The sequence below is a fragment of the Hypoxylon trugodes genome, assembly GCF_022578975.1.
Source record: "Hypoxylon trugodes strain CBS 135444 unplaced genomic scaffold F4822scaffold_1, whole genome shotgun sequence".
NCBI classification, from domain to species: Eukaryota; Fungi; Ascomycota; class Sordariomycetes; order Xylariales; family Hypoxylaceae; genus Hypoxylon; species Hypoxylon trugodes.
This window is the reverse complement of record NW_026250016.1, coordinates 3164773-3184136: the sequence shown is the minus strand read 5'-3', so window position 1 is coordinate 3184136 and position 19364 is coordinate 3164773. Positions and strand designations below refer to the sequence as shown.

The 19364-nt window shown below is 47.8% G+C and overlaps 9 protein-coding genes across 9 annotated transcripts; 3 read left to right on the top strand and 6 right to left on the bottom strand.

Moving 5' to 3' along the window:
- Nucleotides 1-22: 22 nt before the first annotated feature.
- Nucleotides 23-1282, top strand: F4822DRAFT_386736 (DNA-binding protein). Its single transcript, XM_051456738.1, has 2 exons — nt 23-960; nt 1016-1282. Exons 1-2 carry the CDS (start codon nt 370-372, stop codon nt 1202-1204), a joined length of 780 nt encoding a protein of 259 aa, XP_051319777.1. The 5' UTR covers nt 23-369; the 3' UTR covers nt 1205-1282.
- F4822DRAFT_386734 (PI31 proteasome regulator N-terminal-domain-containing protein) lies at nt 1283-2872 on the bottom strand. Its single transcript, XM_051456737.1, has 2 exons — nt 2468-2872; nt 1283-2405 (listed from the first exon to the last, which is right to left on the bottom strand). The coding sequence occupies exons 1-2, from the start codon at nt 2652-2654 to the stop codon at nt 1462-1464; spliced, it is 1131 nt and encodes a 376-aa protein (XP_051319776.1). The 5' UTR covers nt 2655-2872; the 3' UTR covers nt 1283-1461.
- A 1000-nt stretch (nt 2873-3872) lies between these two features.
- Nucleotides 3873-6560, top strand: F4822DRAFT_33371 (uncharacterized protein). Its single transcript, XM_051455700.1, has 3 exons — nt 3873-5419; nt 5475-5672; nt 5737-6560. The coding sequence occupies exons 1-3, from the start codon at nt 4235-4237 to the stop codon at nt 6298-6300; spliced, it is 1947 nt and encodes a 648-aa protein (XP_051319775.1). The 5' UTR covers nt 3873-4234; the 3' UTR covers nt 6301-6560.
- A 246-nt stretch (nt 6561-6806) lies between these two features.
- F4822DRAFT_424457 (uncharacterized protein) lies at nt 6807-7605 on the bottom strand (the record flags this gene model as incomplete). The annotated part of the gene is made up of 2 exons (XM_051460150.1): nt 6807-7534; nt 7587-7605. The coding sequence occupies 2 exons, from the start codon at nt 7603-7605 to the stop codon at nt 6807-6809; spliced, it is 747 nt and encodes a 248-aa protein (XP_051319774.1).
- A 150-nt stretch (nt 7606-7755) lies between these two features.
- F4822DRAFT_424456 (uncharacterized protein) lies at nt 7756-8343 on the bottom strand (the record flags this gene model as incomplete). The annotated part of the gene is made up of 1 exon (XM_051460149.1): nt 7756-8343. One exon carries the CDS (start codon nt 8341-8343, stop codon nt 7756-7758), a length of 588 nt encoding a protein of 195 aa, XP_051319773.1.
- A 641-nt stretch (nt 8344-8984) lies between these two features.
- On the bottom strand, nt 8985-9314 carry F4822DRAFT_424455 (uncharacterized protein; the record flags this gene model as incomplete). Its single annotated transcript, XM_051460148.1, has 1 exon — nt 8985-9314. One exon carries the CDS (start codon nt 9312-9314, stop codon nt 8985-8987), a length of 330 nt encoding a protein of 109 aa, XP_051319772.1.
- A 949-nt stretch (nt 9315-10263) lies between these two features.
- F4822DRAFT_33359 (uncharacterized protein) lies at nt 10264-13115 on the bottom strand. The gene is made up of 3 exons (XM_051455696.1): nt 12778-13115; nt 10444-12684; nt 10264-10391 (listed from the first exon to the last, which is right to left on the bottom strand). Exons 1-3 carry the CDS (start codon nt 12891-12893, stop codon nt 10379-10381), a joined length of 2370 nt encoding a protein of 789 aa, XP_051319771.1. The 5' UTR covers nt 12894-13115; the 3' UTR covers nt 10264-10378.
- Nucleotides 13116-15361: 2246 nt separating this feature from the next.
- F4822DRAFT_424453 (serine/threonine-protein phosphatase PP2A catalytic subunit) lies at nt 15362-16451 on the top strand (the record flags this gene model as incomplete). Its single annotated transcript, XM_051460147.1, has 3 exons — nt 15362-15377; nt 15444-15677; nt 15739-16451. 3 exons carry the CDS (start codon nt 15362-15364, stop codon nt 16449-16451), a joined length of 963 nt encoding a protein of 320 aa, XP_051319770.1.
- A 227-nt stretch (nt 16452-16678) lies between these two features.
- On the bottom strand, nt 16679-18985 carry F4822DRAFT_33226 (E set domain-containing protein). The gene is made up of 5 exons (XM_051455666.1): nt 18897-18985; nt 18631-18768; nt 17194-17516; nt 17091-17139; nt 16679-17037 (listed from the first exon to the last, which is right to left on the bottom strand). Exons 2-5 carry the CDS (start codon nt 18725-18727, stop codon nt 16907-16909), a joined length of 600 nt encoding a protein of 199 aa, XP_051319769.1. The 5' UTR covers nt 18728-18768; nt 18897-18985; the 3' UTR covers nt 16679-16906.
- Between the last annotated feature and the right edge of the window lie 379 nt (nt 18986-19364).

The window sequence follows — 19364 nt, the reverse complement described above, 5'->3', positions numbered from 1 at the left end:
ATAAAACTCAAATTTTAAATACCCAATTGATTGGCAGGAACTACTGAATTACGTTACTTTCAGGACTGTGCAAAATACCTAGGTACATGTGCAATGATGATGATTACGGGGAAATTACCAGGTACTCAATGTACATAGACTGAACACTGAAACACCTTCCACTTAACGCGTTTTTAAGCTTTGTTCCTGCCCCTCAACGCGTCGATAGGCTAACGTTGTCTTGCCTTGCAGCTACCTAACTAGCTTAACACGGGGTCGGGTCCAGGTCAGAGTTACCAAACTTACGGGGAGGTGCCTAGCAGGTGGCGTTATCTAAGCCCTACCGCCCTACCCAAGCACCTAACCTTAGCACCTAAGCACCTACCAAACATGTCTCCCGAACCAGATCAGGAACCTCACGACGATCAACAAGAGATATCCGCCAGTCAAGCATCCCATGTTCTAAACTCTTTCACCCAATTCCTTACAATATGCATCCACAATATCTTGTTTTACCGTTCCATCTACCCTGCACAGACATTCCTCACCAGCCGAGCATATAATCTGCCAGTTCACCAATCCAGGCACCCCAAAGTATGTTCGTGGATTCGCGATGCTGTTGATGCCGTAAAGGCACAGCTTATTCTAGGTGTTGTAGAGCGCATTGCTGTTGTTATCCACGATAAGCAAGCAAAAGTGATGGAACGATGGATGTTCGATGTTGCCAACTTTCCAGCATGGGAAGGTTATAAGGAGGTGAAAGGGCCTAGGACAATTGAAGAAGAGGAGATCGCTGAAGGAGAGGCCGCCAATACCGATGGTAGTACAGAAGGAAAAGTAAATTGGGCCAATGTAGACGAACAATTACGCGCCACTGTAAGGAAGCTAGCCTACACTGGTGAAAAAATGACACCACTTCCAGAGGGGTGTACTTTTACCATTGCGGTAGAGTTGCGAGATGAGGGTGCGGCCCCAATAGGCGTAAGTATCGTCTTTTTGCAGCGTTCATCTAAAGAATTGCAACTAATTATCTCAGCATCCGCAACCTTGGATACCCACTCAGTCGAATCTACAGCCCAAAAACAAAGACAAGCAAACATCTGGCGAGGATGTCGGAGGAGCCAAGACGACCCCTCTCCGTATGGTTGAAGCTGGGCCTTTGTTCTTTGAATGTTGGGTCGAAGAGGGCAAGGCCAAAGAAAAATCACCAACTTCGAATCAATGAATGAATGAATTGAATTATTTGATCTTAGTGTGCATATACGACCTTCTAATTGTACCATAATAACCCTTAAACAACGTGAGTTTATTGCACTATCAATAGTGTATCTAGTAAGTTCGATTTTCATCGCTTTAATAACGCCTTTATTAGACGCGCGCTCTTAATGAAAGTGTAATGGTTATACAATCAATACATTTTTCTTTCCGTAAAACCTCCCGTCTTCGCCCAACCTGCCCCTAACGCCAGCTCAGGTCACTAAATTAAATGATATCGCCCCCACCAAAGCCACCAAATCCACCACCAAAAGGTCCGCCGCCACCGCCGCCGGGCCTGCGACCTCCCAGTCTTGGGAGACCCCCTGGACCTAGGGGATCATACCTAGCTCCTGGCGGTGCCTGAGGGTCGAACTCCTCATTACCACCGCCTAGACCTCCAAAAAGCGGGTCATCAAAGGTTGGATGCATGCCTCGGCCTCCACCAGGTCTCGGTAACCCCCCTCCAATACCCATTCCCGGACGTAGCGGATCATGTGGTCCTAGCCCAGGTGGGTTCAAATCATCCGCCCCAATATTTCCAAATGGACTACGACCAGGCTGTAGGGGGCTTCGTGCTGGGCGATTGATATCATAAGGATCTTCGAATCCTGGAGGTGGGAAATCGCCGGCCGGAACGGGGTTGCGAGGAGGCGGGTTAAGTGGATCGTTAAATGGGTACGGTTGAGCCGGCTGGGGCAGTGGATCTGGAAGCACGGGCTGTCTCGGAGGCCTTCGACCCGCTTCACCGGCATCGTCGTGTGCAGCTCTGTCATCGGGAGATTCCTCGTAGCCCTCCTTTTGTAACGCAGGTAGGAGTTTTTGGACAATGTTTATTTTGATGAGGCTGGCTAGATCCTCGATGCGGTTTCCGGAGATGAAGACGTTCTGTAATGTCTGCGGTAGAGCGGAGCGATCTTCGCCATCATCATTGATAGTGATTCTGATAGGGAGAGCCGCGTTTGAGATAAAGTCTTTGATGGTTACTTCGACACGCGTGATACGTTCGTCGTTGATGCCGAGACCCCGGATTTCGGCTTTGCCTCCCATGCGATCTGTCCTAATAACGAAACGAAGTGCTGATTGTTGATGCGCATAGACAAATGCGTATGTGTTGAAGGATGCATTCCAGTTAGGTGGGAGTCGCGGGGCTAGCTCGTGGCATTTCGCCTCTATTGAAATGATGTTAGTACCGTCTACAGAGGAGTATCTAGAGATGGTATGATAGACTAACCTTCGAGCTTGTCTTCATCAAAGCCGAGAAGACGAAATCCAAGTGAGGCCATACAAGCATGAGCAAACAAGGCCAAAGCTTCGTGGGAACTGCTCAAATCGGAAGTAGTATCGCCTTGAGGGTGGGTAGGTAAGGCGTCGGCCATCTGCTGGAGGATGGCCGACGAACTTAAGGGATTAGTCGACATGGTGGTGATGAATCCACTCGAATCACGGTTGATAGATTGAAGATGCGTTGGATGAAAGGTTTAGTATTTTGTAAACTATGAGGTATAGCAACAGTATGTACTTAAATAGAACATTAAGGTGTAAGGAGTTAGGTTTAGGGCGAATGACAAGACATCAACCCACTTGCAGTTACATCGTTAAGGTTTGCCTCCTCCCTTTATGTCATCGCTTCGTTGCCTTCAGCCCTACAAGCAGACAAGGTACGCAGTAGAGTGTAGGCGGGGTAGCTTTATCTTATCGGAGCTCATCACTACTAAGCCTATCCGATGTTTAACCGAAGCTTAGGTAATGCCACAGCTGTACCTAGGTATTCATCTTAGTTCTCTTCCCCTCTTTTTTCTTCTCTCAATTTCATCACTGAAAATTCACCCATGAATTAACACATTCGAGAGTGTTCACAACCCGCAACTTATTACGAAAACATTCTTTTATCAATAGGTTTAGCTATCATGGAATTGTGTAATTATACTATCAAAGACCAATTATACATTAATTTATCATTTATCTCAAGTTGGTGTTCATGACACCAATATTACCCAGGTACAGACGTGCACAAGCAATAATGATTCCTTCCGACGATTATCGTACATCGGGATACGTCGAGGAAATAACTAGGTTAATACAATGAAGGAATATTTATTACATTAGAATCGTACGACTCTCGAGCTCAATTTGAGTTATTTTAACCTGCCAGCTCATACACCACGATGCCTTCTTACCAGAGCGGGTTGAAATATCGAGTTGCCTCGGTGTAACTAAACTGAAAGCAGGATGTAAGTCGTCACATAACCAGCTTAAGAAAAACGCCTCTAACATAGTCCATCCTCCTACCCTATATGTGGCCAATTATCGTTAGAGCCTTACCGGCTAGGCGCGAATAGTATCCGGAGCTAGACACTAGTCAGGGGTAAATCGATCTGTCCGATCTGTCGGTAATATATGACAGCTACTGATTGGCCAAAATCCTCCTCAGTTACGTTGAAGAGGATAATAATTTCCACAACATTCGCTTACTAGACCTCTGTGCGGAAAGGAGCCGCCGCCTAGCTTCTATCAATTGATGTGTTAGTCAGGTCCAAGCTGCTCGATAGTATGTGATTGTGGCTTTCAGCTACTCCACAAACTGCTAGAAGCTTGGTCTAGACACTCCAGGTAGTCTAGACCTCTTGATAACTTTCTATCGTCACGGCTGTCAAGTCCCATATGAGCCTAGCTGTATAGTCGGCGTCTACTCTAGAGGGCTCAGCCAGTCGAAAAGCCTCAGTAGAGGTTATACTAGTCTAACGGAAATGGAGCTTTCCTCACTACTCGGCTAGTTGATGTATTGACATAGCGATTTTCAATTTCCCTCCCGCTTCCGGTGCTCCTCAAGTACAGAGACGTATAAGTAGGCAGTAGTGAGACCTCCCAAGATGGAAAGCTTTCTCTTTAGCCTCTCGTCGCTCGTTTCTACGCTCGCTCAACTCTTACAGTTCCAAGCCTGCTTCGTGCGGACTAGTCCTTCTTTTTGTCCCTGTTAGAGTGTGTTTTCATCATCACCATGAGGTTCGAGGCCATCCTTGTTGCCCTTCTCGCGAGAGAAGCGGCCGCCAAGTGCAAGTCGGTTTTCCCGTCTTCGTCTTCGTCTTCCGCTTCCGCTTCCGCTTCCGCCAGCTCTTCGAGCTCGGCTTACGAAGGATCCTACCCAGGACTATCAACTTCGTCAAGTGCCTCCGCCACGGAGCCCTCGTATGCTACAAGCTCGGCTTCGGAGTCATCTTCGTCATACCCGGCTCTTCCCACTTCGTCGAGTACCATCTCTTCGTACGACCCCAGCTCGACCTCTAGTGTCTATGACCCGTCGACTAGCTCGAGCGTTTCCTCATCGGAATCCTCATCTGCTTCCTCCTCGGTGACCTCGTCAGAGTCTTCGTCGTATACGACTTCATCAGTGTCATCGTCAGAGACCTGGTCAACAACCTCTTCAGAGTCCTTGACCTCGTCTACGTTGACCTCTTCGTTGACTACTTCTACGCCGTCCGCGTCGGAGTCTTCATCGACCTCCTCGTCTACTTCCTCATCAACATCTAGCACCGTCTCCAGCACGACGTCAACTTCATCGTCCTCTGCTTGCCCTACGCCGACCTTCGTTGCTGGCACCGGCTCCTGCCAGTGCTCTTACGATGTCTACAAGGGATATGGTCTTACCGGAACTTCCATTGGCGAAAACTATGGCCTCTCTTTCAACGACTGTCTCAAGTCTTGCGACAAGAGCTCCAAGTGCACCAGCTTCATGTACAAGAACCTTGTCTGCACGTACTACAACAGCCGCATCAACGAGGGTACTACTACCCACGCTGACCTTTTTGCAAAGAGTGGCTCCTTGATCCTGGGAAGCTGCCGCGGTACCTGCTCGTCTCCTAGCAAGCTCCCTAGCTACAAGGCTCCGGTTATCGAGGACCCCTCAACCTGCCAGACCACCTATGCTAAGAAGCCCCCTTCCTACATTAGCACCACCCTGTACTCCACTACTGTTACTTCCACCGACTTCGTGACCGCCACCAGCACCGAGCAGACCACCACTGTCCCGACTGTGCTTACAACCACCACGGTTTTCACCACTGAGATATCTACTTCGACCGATGTACAGGTCACTGACACCTTTTACACCACATCCACCGAGTATACCACGTCCACGGATGTCGAGACCGTTGTTGACACCTCCACCGTGGTTATTACCAACACGGTAAGCAAACATTCACTACCACTTCTCTAGTAGTTTACTAATCACAATTTTCTAGGTCCCTGTTGCTCCTACCACAACCACCATCGCCGCCGCTGCTGGATTCACCCCCATCAAGTCCGCCCTCCCCGGTGTTGTGGCGAGATCTGCCAAGCGTGTTGCACGTGGACGCACTATCTCTTCCACTTGTGCGGACCCTACCCCAGTCCTCAACGACGGAGATGTCGAAACCTACGCGACCGCCGTCGCCTGTGGTGTATGTTTTGACCATAATCCTATTTGCCTTTTTAATTATCTGAGCACTAACTTGTACAATCTAGACCACTTTCTCCTCCACCATTGTTTCCACCGCCACGACCACTACTACGGTTGAGACCATCACTGGCGACCCCACCACTGTTATTGATACTTCAACTAGTACTATCTTGACCACCACAACTGTCGTACCTACCCCCGTTGAGACCACCGTGACCGACTACACCACGGAGACCGTCATGACCACCTCGTACGTGCCCAGCACCACCACAACCGAGACCACAACTCAGACCACCGTTACCGTTGGTGCCACACCCACCGTCTACGCTCAGTGCATGGCCAACAACATGGCATCCAGCGTCAGCGGACAGCGCATCAACAAGTTCTCGGCGTCCTACAGCCAGGTCGACCACGGTGTCGTCACCGACGCCTCTGCCTGCTGCATGCTCTGCGTGAACGACTCCCACTGTGGTGGTTTCGGTTACCAGACCTCCGGCAAGTGTATCACCGTCAAGGACTCCGGCGTCTGCAATGGCTCCAAACAGGCCGCCACCATCGGCCATCTCTACTTCGGCGGCACCAGCTACGACTACGTCGGCAACGGTGCCTGTGGTCAGGCTAAGAACTAAGGGGTGGTCCCCTACTCCTCGAAAGAGTTATCTTTATGGGTTGGAACTATTTAAGTTAGAACTTAATGAAGCACCTCAGCTGGCGGCGCACATAACATCCAGCGGGACCTTCATGCTATACCTAATGTATGTAATGTTAAATTAAGGGAGTTATATAGTCTCGGTCATGATACGAAGCGAACTTAGTATTATCTGTATATAATATTAAACTTAATTATTTGCCTCACATTAAGAATGAGGGCAAAGACACGTCACGCAAAGCTATGTTACCTACACAACAGCGTGATTTATATCTCCATTTGCGTAGACTAGGGAGCTCTAGGACCTATAGAAGACCTCACATCCTCCTTCCCCCCTCTTAGGAAAGATACCTAGGTATACTCTAACATAACATCCTCTAGGCAGTGTATACACCTAACCTAATCCTCAAAGTTCCTTGCTAAATGTCTAGATCTTTTGTAGACTATCTAGATCTCCCGTAGAACATACTATCCCAAGCTCTGCAATCATCTAGGAATCGCTTCAATTACCATGTGCTCCAACGAAGTCTGTGACACCACATGGTCTTGTAGCCCCAAGAACTTGATCGCATCACCGCGGCAATCCATCCAACCGGCGTCCCGTCTATCCTCCCGGACTCGAATATCAAATTCCGTATAAGTGAGTGCCACCTCGTTCCAAGCTTGTACCACAGAAGGCTCCAGAGGCAGAGACCAAGTACCGTCCCAAGTGATTGTGCAAACCATTTTTGAGACCCTTTGATAACGGAACACGCCCGCGTATCCCGTGGTTCCGGTCGCTTCGGGTTCCGTATACCACAATTCCATAATACGAAGGCGCGACATGCGTAATGCGGCGTGGGCTGCGGCGATGAGGAGGTCGTTGGGATTGTCGGGGTGCGAGACTGGTCTGAGTACGTGTGAAGTGAGAGATAGTTGTTCCAGATCATTCCATATCCAAACAGGCTCGACGGCTCTAAAGAAAAATTTCGCGTCGCTCACGAATGACATGGATAGACACTCAAGGTTCAAGCTGAGCTTAGCAAGCCACTGGTCCATAGGTAACATGGTCGCCATTCGATTGACACGGTTGGGAGTGATAGTCGACTGGTTGAGGTCGTATCCATCGTGGATTCTGCATGGGTGTACTGCGTCGATATCCTGATTGGTATCCTCGAAGAGTGATACTGACTTTATATTTCGTATCGACATAAATCGCAGAGTACCTTCCAATTCTGTAATATCAGGAGTTAGTTCAAATCTCTTGGTTTAGTCTCATTAACCTACCAGAGTCTCTTTCCCTCATACGAAATAGGCTGAAAAGACGCTACATCTCGTACCCAACTTCCTTAACGTTTGGCAACGCGCCGAGTAGAAAGCTTATGGACTGGGGCTCAACATAGCGGCGAATATCCCGCGGAAACAGGAATTTCGTATCAGCCTTGACTTGAGGCAACTATAGCCTGTAGTCCTGCTTCACGAATCCATGTACTCTATCAATTGTGGCAGCGTCCGGGGGATCAAGGCGGAGGCCGTAGTACCAGCCATGGCGAGCATCGGTTATGTTCTGTACTCCGCCATCGTCTGTTGGGTGATTTCCGTGCTCATAGTGCTTGAATGCATGTTTGAAGTCACTAGGAGAGTAAATGTTGATCTCGAGGGTTAATCCGGGGTCGCCCTCTTCCCTAATATCCCAATTCTTTAATATTTTAAAGAATTGAGTGGTTGAGCGATTCAACATCCATTCGTTGTAGATGGCATTTCTCTGCAGTGTGTATGACTCGCAAGAGTTACAATCATACTCTTTGAGTTCCATGCAAAGCTGGATGTGCTCGACGAGTTTCTGATGGGGACGAGACAGCTTGCCGAAGGCGTCGAAGTCTTCATAACGTATCGCTAGATGCTTGAAGTTCTTTGCCTCGATGGATTGTTGCCACTCCTTGGAGACGGCGGCGTAGGGAGCAATACTAGTTCCCGAAGATCCTAGGGAAGATAAGATCATTTGTCTTATTTCCTGGGAAAGGTCGCTCCAGGTCACCACCATCTTGGGCAACAGTGACAAGGAGGTGGATGTAGGTTTCAGTTGTTTTTGTGTGCGAAGTTGAATGATAGGGATGATGTATGTAGGGACAATGATTAATGGGGATGAATAGCGACGAAGGTCTTGATGAACACCCCGGTCGGTTGTACTGATGAAGGAGAGCTTTACTGAGAAGTGAAGTAGAGAAGAGAAGGAGTAGAGTAGAATTCTATGTGTATATATAGAAAGGTACACATCACAGTGCATTCTACACTACAGGAGGTGTTTGCTTTCGCATGACTGCGCGGGTATAATTGCACTGGGTAGTTATTTGCATATACCAACTAATAGCACAGTGTACCTAGCAATTTTGAGAATACACGTATATATGCGCGTGGACGCAACATACTTATATACCTGGGTGCACTGTGAGACTTTGTTTTCACTCTAGACATAGCTGAGAAGCAATTTAACCTAGCAAGCGTTGATGGCACGGTGCTTGTATTCCTGTAAATACCTATCTCGATAATGAAAACCTCAAGAGTCCCATGTGCAGAAAACCAATATCCAATCTACCTGGGAATAAGTTGGTTTGCGAGTAAATAACAAACTACGACACTAAACTCACCTTTACACTGTCTCCCTCCCTCCCTATGTATCCCGCTTTAATCATCACCCCAAACCAACAAAGCACCCCCTTCCTCCTCATCCTCGCTATCATAACAATCATCAACATCATACCCAACCCGCTCCTCACTATGTCCCTCATCGCAAGTATCCGCATCCAGGACTTGAATCTCAATCTCAAGCTCACAAGGCACACACAGCTCATCACCGATCCTATCATACGATGTGAACTCAACACCAGTCCTGCAACACCCCTTCTTCCGGTTCATCTGCGCTTTGTGGCATGTGTAGCCCGCGATATTGCTGTTCTTCATGATGATTGTCCAGCACCGACAGCACCGGATGACCCAGCGGACCCCTGTACACATGGCGTCGGGTGGCTTTTGTTGTTGATTTGTTACTGTGTTTTTCCTTTCCTCCTCGCCGAGTCGTGCGAGGGGGAGGGGGGTAGTGTAGGTAGGTGGTTACCCCGTTACAGGGCCAAGAGTGCAAGTGCAAGAGGTTAGGTAACGAAGGCTATTTCTCAGATTGTTTGCAGGTAATTGTTCTCAATGATAACCCCCTCCTACTGAACGTATCGCGATAAGGAGGTAGTACGATGGCTAAATATAATTGTATTTACTGTCCCATTATTAGAACAAGCAGTTCCCTTTATATTGTCGGAGATTCTGCCCCCCGTAATCCATTGTTTGAACGTTCAAGAACATTGTTTAGAATAAAGAAGGTAGTTGAACAATCCCCATACGCCAGGACCAAGAAACATGGAACTTACACAGTTACGACAGTCGGTGAAACTAGAGATAAAGGATATAGAAATCCAACATCAAAGCCATCGTCACATAAGGCGGTCAGATAGGGCCAATTACACTTATTACCGAGCCATCAATTCATTATATTTTGGCCTTTGTCCACAATGAGGACCTCCTATGAACGCCGAGCTGGCCACTTACGTTCCAATCCGATGGCCTTGTGTACAATATAGGTACAACATCGTAGATGCCAAGATTAGAAATAAAAACGAAACAGAAAAGATCCGTACGCCTTTAGTGCTCTGTCGACCCCCTCCCGCTGAATCCAATGCTTCCACATTAAACACCCGCCGCCTCTGCTATTACCACGTATATTCATCCTTAAAGAGACCGGAATCAAAACCATGCCGCCCTTCGTACAAAACCTCGACTTATAATCTTGCTTCGTCGTAAACAATCGCTTGAGTCTGAAAATATCGACAAAATATAAATGCTTGTACTTAGTTGAAAGTGATCCGTAGATGCAATGCCCAATATACACCAAAGGGGCAGAAATGGATTTTTGTCGAGATGTTTTCGCATTTCTTCAATAACGCGTATTTCGTAGCCATGAGGCTGATTGATTCTATAGCTTTTTGGAATGCCATATATCGGGCATCATGAATCTCCAAGGCTTCAAGCCTTTACCAACGACGCCTGTTTGCAAGATTAGCTACTTAGTAATAAAATGCGGAAACAATTAGCTTACGAGTACGCCTCAAGCCTAGGTTGGCGTCGCTTGAGTTTCGCTGTCTTATCATTCACCGGTCGTTTCGGGGACTCATCTCCGGCGTCACTGGTACCATTTGAAGGTCGTCCCATTCCAAGCAATTCGCGCTCAATCGGATCAAGCGAAGAGGCTTGGGAAACTTGACTTCCAATGGAAGAACGACGACTCCTGGAGCTCTGTCTGCTTGGTGGCCGATCATATGATGGTGTGGTATCGACCGGCTGATCTGACGGTGTTGGCAAGCGAGACTTAGGACGGCCCTGGTCGTCTACCGGCAATGTATTAGGCTGGTGATCCGTTGTCTCATGATCACGCTCCCCACTACTATAATTAGGACCAGGTGTTTGTGGATTGGAGTTCTTGTTCTCCTTTAGTTCTGGCGCCTCTTTGAGGCCACCTACAGGGAGTATGGGCGTTCTCGAAGGTTCGTAAGAAGATTCCTGAGATTCTGTCTCGATAACTTCGCCGGGCTCGGGCGACATGGGTTTCAATCTCTTATTAAAACCATCATCGTAAGGAAAATCGCGATGTCGCTTCTCCATCCTAAAATCATCAGCGTCACCATGAATCTCATTCCACCTCCTTTTCTTCTGATCCTTTCCATGGTGTCTCCCCGGCCCTTTCGCGTTTCCATGACGGTGCCTGCCAACATCGTGAGAATTATTACCACGGTCTCGGCGGCTATTCCTCATAGCAATGTCTTTCTGGATCGCCCTCTCGTAATCATCCAACTTCTCGAGGCGAATTTCCACCACATCGAGGAATGCGGGGTGGTGTTGCATTATCTGCCAGTCCCTAGTTTCGCGGATGCCTTGCGCAAAATCATCGATATTGCGTGGCGAGATAAATCGCGACTTTAAAGATTTGGCATCAAACGCAGGAGGTATCATCACCTCTTCGGAATAGTTAGTTGGTAAAGGTGCTGCAATGGGATCTACCTTGCTCTCCAACGGGAGCTCTAGGAAGATGGTTTGTTCGTCCCAATCGAATTCCTCGTCGTTATTCTTTAGAGTCGCGTTAGATGCAATGTCTAGATTACCGCGATCTGATGCAGAAGTTGGCTCAGATACAATCTCCCCGGGCTCGCGGTCTTCGTCGGTCTTGACGGTTAATTGTGCTTTTCTATCTAGAGGGCTTCGTGCACGAGGTCCTTGGTTCGGGGTTGATGCCGATTGTTGCTTTCGCCGATGATGTTTGTCTGATTTATCCTGACTTTTGTATGGGTGATGTTGATTATGACGGTCTCGACGCCGTTCCTCCCCGGGCCTACCGTGTCCCCATTTGCGAGGTTGCCGATCGTCTCGATATGAGGATCTCCCATGCCGATTATCACGATGATCGTCCCTGTAAGTGAGATCGTTCGGCGGCGGAGAGTTGTGCCATGCATCCTGAGGATGCCAAGCTTCGGTCGGGCGTCTATCGTCATAACGGCGTTGATGACCTCGACCGCGTTGATATCGATCTCTATCGTCTCCATGTGATTGACCATAAGAGGGGTCGGGAGGTGGCGGGTACCCAGGGTAAAATGGTGGGGGAGGATCGCGTTGGGGTGGACTGTAATCATTTTGGGGATACCCGGGAGGAGGTCCACGGTACCCATACGGTGTGGGCGGTTGAGTAAAACTAGTCGGTGGTAGATACGGCGGCGGAGGACCTGGAGGAAATTGTTGCACGCCATATGGAGGGGGACCAGGCGGACCGTGGGAATATGGGTTTGGGGGGTAGGGATCCGCTCGACTGGGAGGGACGGGAGGGTAATCAGTAGAAAAATAAGAGCTAGGACGTCCCGGGGGAGGATTATAATGTGATTCATAAGGCCCAGGAACTGAGCCCGGGGCACCGTACGGAGGACCATACGCGCCGCGATAAGCTGGTGGCTCTAGTGGACGATGAGGACCGGGTGGCACCGGCGATGCACCCGGCGGACCTGGTGGTCCCGGAGGTCCATATCGATCATAAGGCGGGCCAGACGGCGGGTGGTTTCCAAATCCTGGACTATAAGACGGTCGCGGAGGGTAACTCTGAATAGGCCCCGATTGATAAGGCTGAGGCAGAGGATTCTCAAAACGAGGCAACGGGGGCGTGTGATGAGAAGACGAAGGAAGAGGTGGAGGAGGGTAACGCGTTATCACCGGTCCCTTGCTTCGCTTATTTGGTGTATAGCTATCATTGTGAGGACTGATACTTGACTGTTGCCGTGCCCAAGAGGCCTCCAACCCACTAGCATACTTTCTTAGCCAACACGGCCCGAATTTCTAAAGGAGGAAAGATAGGAAAAGGTGTCGATATCGGGATGAATAATGAACTACTTACGCCGGTACTTTCCGAGGCTCCTCGGGGCATGCGGTGAACATATGGCCCCGTACTCCACAATTGTAGCACGGAGGCTCGTTGCGATCCGGCCCCAAGCCCGGAGCTACTTGGGCCATCTCAAAATGATAGTGAATAGACGAATTGGTAGCTATACCTTACGAAACAAGGTATAGCTTTCAAGGATGGCTATGGCGAAGCCGCTGATGAAGACGAAGTTGATGAAGAATGGCCGAGCGCCTGGGCGCAACGGTCGAAAGAGTAAAAGTTACCAACTTGGAAACGCGATCATCCGGAAGATTTTTTTAGATTTGAGTCCCTGATGTGGCGGAAATTCCTTGAATATAATGAAGAGTGGTGTTGCGACGAAGTAGCTCTCAACACAAGAAAGACGCGACGAAGCGTAGAAATCGTTGAACGACCTACTATGCGCGAAGTTAGATAAACCGGCCAATGGCATCCCATTCGGACTGCGAATAGGATGCTGATCAAGAACAAATCGTCTAGAAAGGAAAGATATCAAAATATGAAAGGGTACGGGACCATAACGGAGTATCCGATCCTAGTTGTAGGTCACGTTGATCAAGCTTGACGTACCGGATCAGCTTCTCACCGCGACGAATTGAAGACCACCGCCAACACAAATCCCACTCCGGTGTCGCGAAAATAAATGCTGTGGAGTCATCAAGAGGAAACCATCCAGGCGATGGAATTGCGACCTAAAGACAATGGGAGAGATAGGGAGAGTATTGATGCTTGAGTGTCCTGGCATCGAATATCAATGTAGAAAGGACTGAAATTGAAGGTTTCACGAGTGAGATTCGAAGAGGAAGGGCCAAAATGGAAAAAAGGTACCATCAATTGAGAACGGACCGGGCACTACCTGGGTACGAGACAAGATTTGGGTACAAAGTTAAAGGTACCAAATTATCGGAGATGGTAGCGGTTAAACTTCGGCCCGTCCCTATTGAGAAACCTTAACCGTGGGCAGTGGCGTCTTACTATATAGCCTTACGCACGAGATATAAAGCAAGACAAAACTAATGTGGTCATGATATTCTAATATAAAGTTTGATCTATCTTGCATGGAGAGGGGGAAAAAAAGGGCAAGGTTGACTAGTACAATCAATAAGACATTATGGATATACTTGAGAACGTGGCATCATACCGTAGCTTGACTTCGAGCTCGGATTGATACCAACCATAATGATATCTTGACAACTTAATCTAGAAACATATACTATATGAATATGATACCCATCGAAGAAGGGACTAAAATGATGATGATAATCAGAACAGGAAGTATGATGTAGATAGATAAATCAATAGCAGAAACCATAGACCTAATAGTCAGCCAGCTCCGAACTTTGTATTCCTTTCCATCAACTCAACTGGACCGTAGAGTAAATAGGTATCCATTTTCATAATTCCAAAGATAAATTGTGAATGGGAAAGAATACTCGTATGTGCATTGCCAAACAATACCAACAAATTAGAAATATGAAACCTTCTCGATACTGGATGTAAACATGTAAGCAGGCTTATAAATGAGTAAGAAACAGTATTCGAATGTTCTACTATGAACTATCCGAAATCAAAATAGGAGAAATATGTACTCCAACAAATGCGGCGTGAATAAGTATAGAAATATACGCCTTAGAGACGATTTCCTATGACATTCTGGTAAAGAATTTTGTAGGTTGAAGATTGAAAAAAGAAAGTTGAAGTAGACAGAAAAAATTTATCGGATGACTCAAAAGCGGAAAAGCGGCCAAAGCGGGCTAAAGAAGGGTACCTAGGTACTTTTGTCGCATCTTGCGGATACTAGATTATCCATGATTAAAGCACACTATGTTTTCAATGGACAAATTTGTTAAAATATTACCAACTAGCTACAATGTCGACAATGAAAATATTCATCGTACTGACCGTGCCATTTCATATTCTATAAGGAAAATCACATACTAAATTATCAATAGGCTGGTGCCAGTCTTAATGCTATTCTGCCGCCATTACTAAAGATCTTAGTACAGCAGTATGTATATAGCCGATTTTGAACCGCGCTTAAGCGCCGCGGCTCTTTGATAGGTCAAAGTCGGTGTGGAGCGGTGTGGAGGCGATAACCTTACCTCGCTGTACTGTAAGTACAGCACCTAACTAGGTAGCTTACCAATTCGCCGTGCCGATATCCACAGATCCTATCCCATCCCACGTCCCCATCACTGTGTGTAAACCAACTATTAGTGAACAAAACTAGAACATATTCTTCTGGCGCGTGAATATCTTCTTCCTCCCTTTGATCTTCAACGCGGTTTCAATTTATTCCTCCAACCATCGCCGCCCCCCTTTCTCACGCCCAACTTCAATTCGACAGCTCCCCATGCGAGGCGACGAATCCCCTTCCTCCTTCGAACATGTTTGCGGTTTCTTCTAGCTCCCAATACGATTTTGCATTTCTCCGGAGCAGAAGGAAGCCCATTTCACATTGTCGACCACAAACAGCTTCTTGAGATAAGCTTTGGGTAGACTTTCTTCTCCTTTTACCACCTCCTTCATCCCTCGTATTGCAACGTTCTAGCCGCCCAAAATGCCTGGACTTCCTGGTTGGTCCCCCCACGCAATAGTCCTAAGACTCTCCTTGGTCGGGAACTAATTTATACATTATATAGCGTCAGTTGATCTAGATGAATGCATCTCCCGATTATACAAAAAGGAACTTCTAGCCGAGTCGGTGATCGAGGCGATATGTGCTAAGACCAAGGAACTGCTCATGCGAGAGAGCAACGTGGTCCACGTGCGGGCTCCTGTCACAGTAGTTGGCGATATACACGGCCAGTTCTACGACTTAATCGAGATATTCAAGATCGGAGGTTGGTGTCCAGACACAAACTACCTATTCCTCGGTAAGCGCCCAAACAAGCCCAATCAAATCAAGTTTTACTCCCCTAACCTCGAGGATTACAGGCGATTATGTAGATCGCGGCATGTTCAGCGTGGAAACCATATCACTACTCGTCTGCCTCAAACTGCGATACCCTAACCGCGTACATTTAATCCGAGGCAACCACGAATCGCGCGGCGTAACACAATCCTACGGGTTCTACACGGAGTGCTCGCGCAAGTACGGTAATGCTAACGTCTGGCACTATTTTACCGATATGTTCGACTTCCTCACCCTGTCCGTCGTCATCAACGACCAGATCTTCTGCGTACACGGTGGTTTATCGCCTTCGATCCATTCTATCGACCAAATAAAGATCATCGACCGATTCCGGGAGATCCCGCACGAGGGCCCGATGGCCGATCTAGTATGGTCCGATCCGGATCCCGAGAGAGACGAGTTCTCGCTGTCGCCGCGGGGTGCGGGGTACACATTCGGCGCACGGGTAGTTAAGAAGTTCCTCGCAGTCAACGGAATGAACCACATTTTGCGCGCGCATCAGCTGTGCCAGGAGGGTTACCAGGTCCTATATGATGACCGGCTGAGCACGGTTTGGAGTGCGCCTAACTACTGCTACCGGTGCGGTAATATGGCTAGCGTACTGGAAGTCAGTGATAGTGGTGAACGCTTCTTCAACGTGTTTGCGGCCGCGCCCGAAAATGATCAACATAAGGAGATTCAACAGGGAACGGAGAAGACAGCCGACGGGAATGCGCTGCCGGATTACTTCTTGTAGATATACTCCCTTGAATCGAATATTCACGATTCGAAGGTATATCGTACACATATTAGATGGACGAATGCCTTAAAAACCCTGGTATGATAGGGAATCAAATCAAAATACCCAAGTTTTTATTGTCTGGATTCCCCATTACCGAGGACAAAAACTGCTAGGAAATATAAAATCCACGCGAGCATTAAAACACTAGGCAGAGAATTGATGAGAAATATTGATTCCCATAATAAGGACTATCTACACTCAATCAATCGTTGGGCCTCGTTATTATATGCGCAACGTTCTGTCTGCATCCCCTTAGCTACACAAATCGTCCGAGTTGAGCTATGCTCGAAACATCCAGCGAAATTTTAGAAAAATTTTCTTCTTTCCTGCAGTCATAATATCTTGGTCGTCGTAAGCCAAATGGAAAAAATATTTTCTCTATGGACTCGATTTTTTTTTTTCACCGCCGTCTACCAGTCCTTGCTGATGTCGAAGCTCCACTCGAACTGAAGGTGAGTCTTCTTGTCGTCATCGACGAAGCTCGAGGTAGCGTTGTAGTGGCCCCGAGCAAGCATGCCAGAGGGCGCTTCTTCCTCCTGGACTATTGAAATATTAGATATTTGGGGGAATGAAGGTAGGATCGCGAATACTTACAGCGCTTGCTATACAGAGGCTGCTTCTCTGTGTTCGGAGCATAACTTCCCTATGATGGGTTAATAACGAGACGATGTTTTTTGAATATTCTCGAAGTACTTACCAACATCTCTGAATCCTTGCTAACTTTGATACCCTTGCGCTTGACGATCTGGACGTACTGCAGACCGCTAAGGATTTCGTGCTGGACCTTGAAGGTGGCGGTCATGGTGAACTTGCAACCCTCCTTAATCTTGAAGGGGCGGTCCTTCAGGGTCTGTTCGCTACCGGGAGCGGACAAGTCGATAGTAACGGGAGAACGTCCGGGTGAGTCCATGGTTAGGGAGTGGATAATGCAAACTCGAGGATCGTTCGGGTCAGAGAGATCCTTTCCGCCGCCGAGACCGAGGGATTGCTTGTATCGCTGAAGAGACTCATCGTTGGCATCTGTATCAAGGGTGTTCTTGTTAGATACGACCTTCTCAACTCTGGACTGTGGGATGTCCTGTTCATTCTGAGAAGTTGGAGGAGGGGACGGTGATGGGTAAGGAAATGGGCTTGCTGATTCATCCGAGACCGTTGTTTCCTTTTTAATCATCATATATGACAGCCCCCTGCATGTAATTGCAGGGTCAAGGCCACTTCCAGATGAGGATGAAGAAGGGTATCTCGTCAACTTGTGTTTGGCTCTCCCCTTAAGCCAACTCAGAAATTCCATGCGAAGACGGGGTTTCCTATGGGAACGTTGTGCATTTTTATTGATAGCTGGCTTAGCTGAGCCAGCTTGAAATTCGACCCTTAGGAACTCTCCGAGGGATCGCTTGCTATCAAAAGAACCAGACCCCTGGGAAGGGACAAGAGTGGTGTCGTGTAGGCTAGATTCTCGCACAGGTGTTTCCGGATATACATCTTCCTCTGAATGTCGATCAAGGTTCGGCAAGTCGGTTACATCAGGAACGTACGTGCGCTTCATCAATGGGGTCGAAGCCATATGTCGGAGAACGCGACTACGTTGAGTAACGCCACGCCCAGGCTGACGTGGACGGAGCGTAGGTGCGTCCATGTCGAAAATTGAGATTGGGCTGATGCATTGGCGAGGACGGTATCACGTGTCGAATATAGAGACGAGTCTCGGTTGAGGTGCCGATATTCTTGTCGAAAGAATTGGTCTGGTGAGGTGGTTGCGGTATGAAAAAAATGCGGAACGAATTGTTGTTCGTTGTTGTAGGTAATTGGCACTTCCAATGCCAATTATTACTGGTGGTAGTTCCCGGGCAACAGTATGCAAACCTGAGGTTCCATAGGTATTGACAAACCATGGCCCGCAATTCGAATCAGGTGCTACTCACATAGCATCGAGCCTCAACCTCGTCACGGTTCCATCTCCCCCTTTTCACAATGGATTTTCACCCAACTCCCAACTTTCCATCCTCATCATACCTATTAAACATAGGTACACCCCTTCGTATGAATTGAATGCGTAGTGTATTTTTATTATTTGGTGCAATATTGGGAGAAGAAGAAGACAAAAAAGAAAGAAACGCGGTTTATTAATACGCACCCATATTCTGATATTCAGCTAAGCTCTGCTTGGGCTGAGAGAGCTTATAGCCCTGCGTCTCCTCAGGGAGATGGTCATTCTCGTCATGGGAAGCCATTTTGAAAGATGACTAGTTGAAAGAACTAGGAGATAAGAAAACTAAGATCTATGTGTGAATATAGATTTCTTGGGTATAATATTTGGAAAGAAGTAAATAAAGATTGATGTCTGGCCGCGGTGAAATATTGGTAGGAGGGGTAGACTGGCGGTGATGGCCTTGTACTTACGAAATATGTACTCGTACGTAGTTATACTGGTGGGTCGCACTAGAGATGTACTTGGGTCACTTGTACCTTGTAGTTATTTTTGTGTCGATCTGATATAAAGAAAGTGGGATGGATACGATGTCACAGAATCGGGGGGCTTCTGGCCGTTTTGTGGCTCAAAGATGCAGGTCAAGTGCGGCGGGGCTAAAGAAGGCGCCAGCACTTTTGAGGGGTCTCGTCTCACATACCCGACTCCGTCTGATCGGCCCAGGCCTCTCTTTCCTCTTTTTCCCTTCTTTCTGTCTCTTTCTCTTTCTGCTTATGTTGCAGTGTCAAAGCCGCGCTTGCCTTGCACACATATGTACGCACATATTTGTTCAACTTTAGGGATGTCGACTCGATGGTGCCTGACATCCATGGGCAAATCCGGGATCGCTAGATAGAGCCATGCATTTAATGTTAGGTACATTCATACATGTACACATGTAG

Bases quoted from the DNA above. Each gene is read 5' to 3' on its own strand.
- F4822DRAFT_386736 (XM_051456738.1), top strand. From the start codon at position 370: ATGTCTCCCGAACCAGATCAGGAACCTCACGACGATCAACAAGAGATA. The intron at 961-1,015 runs GTAAGTATCGTC...TAATTATCTCAG, and splicing joins AGGGTGCGGCCCCAATAGGC to CATCCGCAACCTTGGATACC.
- F4822DRAFT_33371 (XM_051455700.1), top strand. From the start codon at position 4,235: ATGAGGTTCGAGGCCATCCTTGTTGCCCTTCTCGCGAGAGAAGCGGCC. The intron at 5,420-5,474 runs GTAAGCAAACAT...ACAATTTTCTAG, and splicing joins CCGTGGTTATTACCAACACG to GTCCCTGTTGCTCCTACCAC. The intron at 5,673-5,736 runs GTATGTTTTGAC...TGTACAATCTAG, and splicing joins CGACCGCCGTCGCCTGTGGT to ACCACTTTCTCCTCCACCAT.
- F4822DRAFT_386734 (XM_051456737.1), bottom strand. From the start codon at position 2,654: ATGTCGACTAATCCCTTAAGTTCGTCGGCCATCCTCCAGCAGATGGCC. The intron at 2,406-2,467 runs GTTAGTCTATCA...TCATTTCAATAG, and splicing joins TGATGAAGACAAGCTCGAAG to AGGCGAAATGCCACGAGCTA.
- F4822DRAFT_33226 (XM_051455666.1), bottom strand. From the start codon at position 18,727: ATGGCTTCCCATGACGAGAATGACCATCTCCCTGAGGAGACGCAGGGC. The intron at 17,140-17,193 runs GTAAGTACTTCG...AACCCATCATAG, and splicing joins GCAAGGATTCAGAGATGTTG to GGAAGTTATGCTCCGAACAC. The intron at 17,038-17,090 runs GTAAGTATTCGC...ATATTTCAATAG, and splicing joins GCCTCTGTATAGCAAGCGCT to TCCAGGAGGAAGAAGCGCCC.
- F4822DRAFT_33359 (XM_051455696.1), bottom strand. From the start codon at position 12,893: ATGGCCCAAGTAGCTCCGGGCTTGGGGCCGGATCGCAACGAGCCTCCG. The intron at 12,685-12,777 runs GTAAGTAGTTCA...AAAGTATGCTAG, and splicing joins GAGCCTCGGAAAGTACCGGC to TGGGTTGGAGGCCTCTTGGG.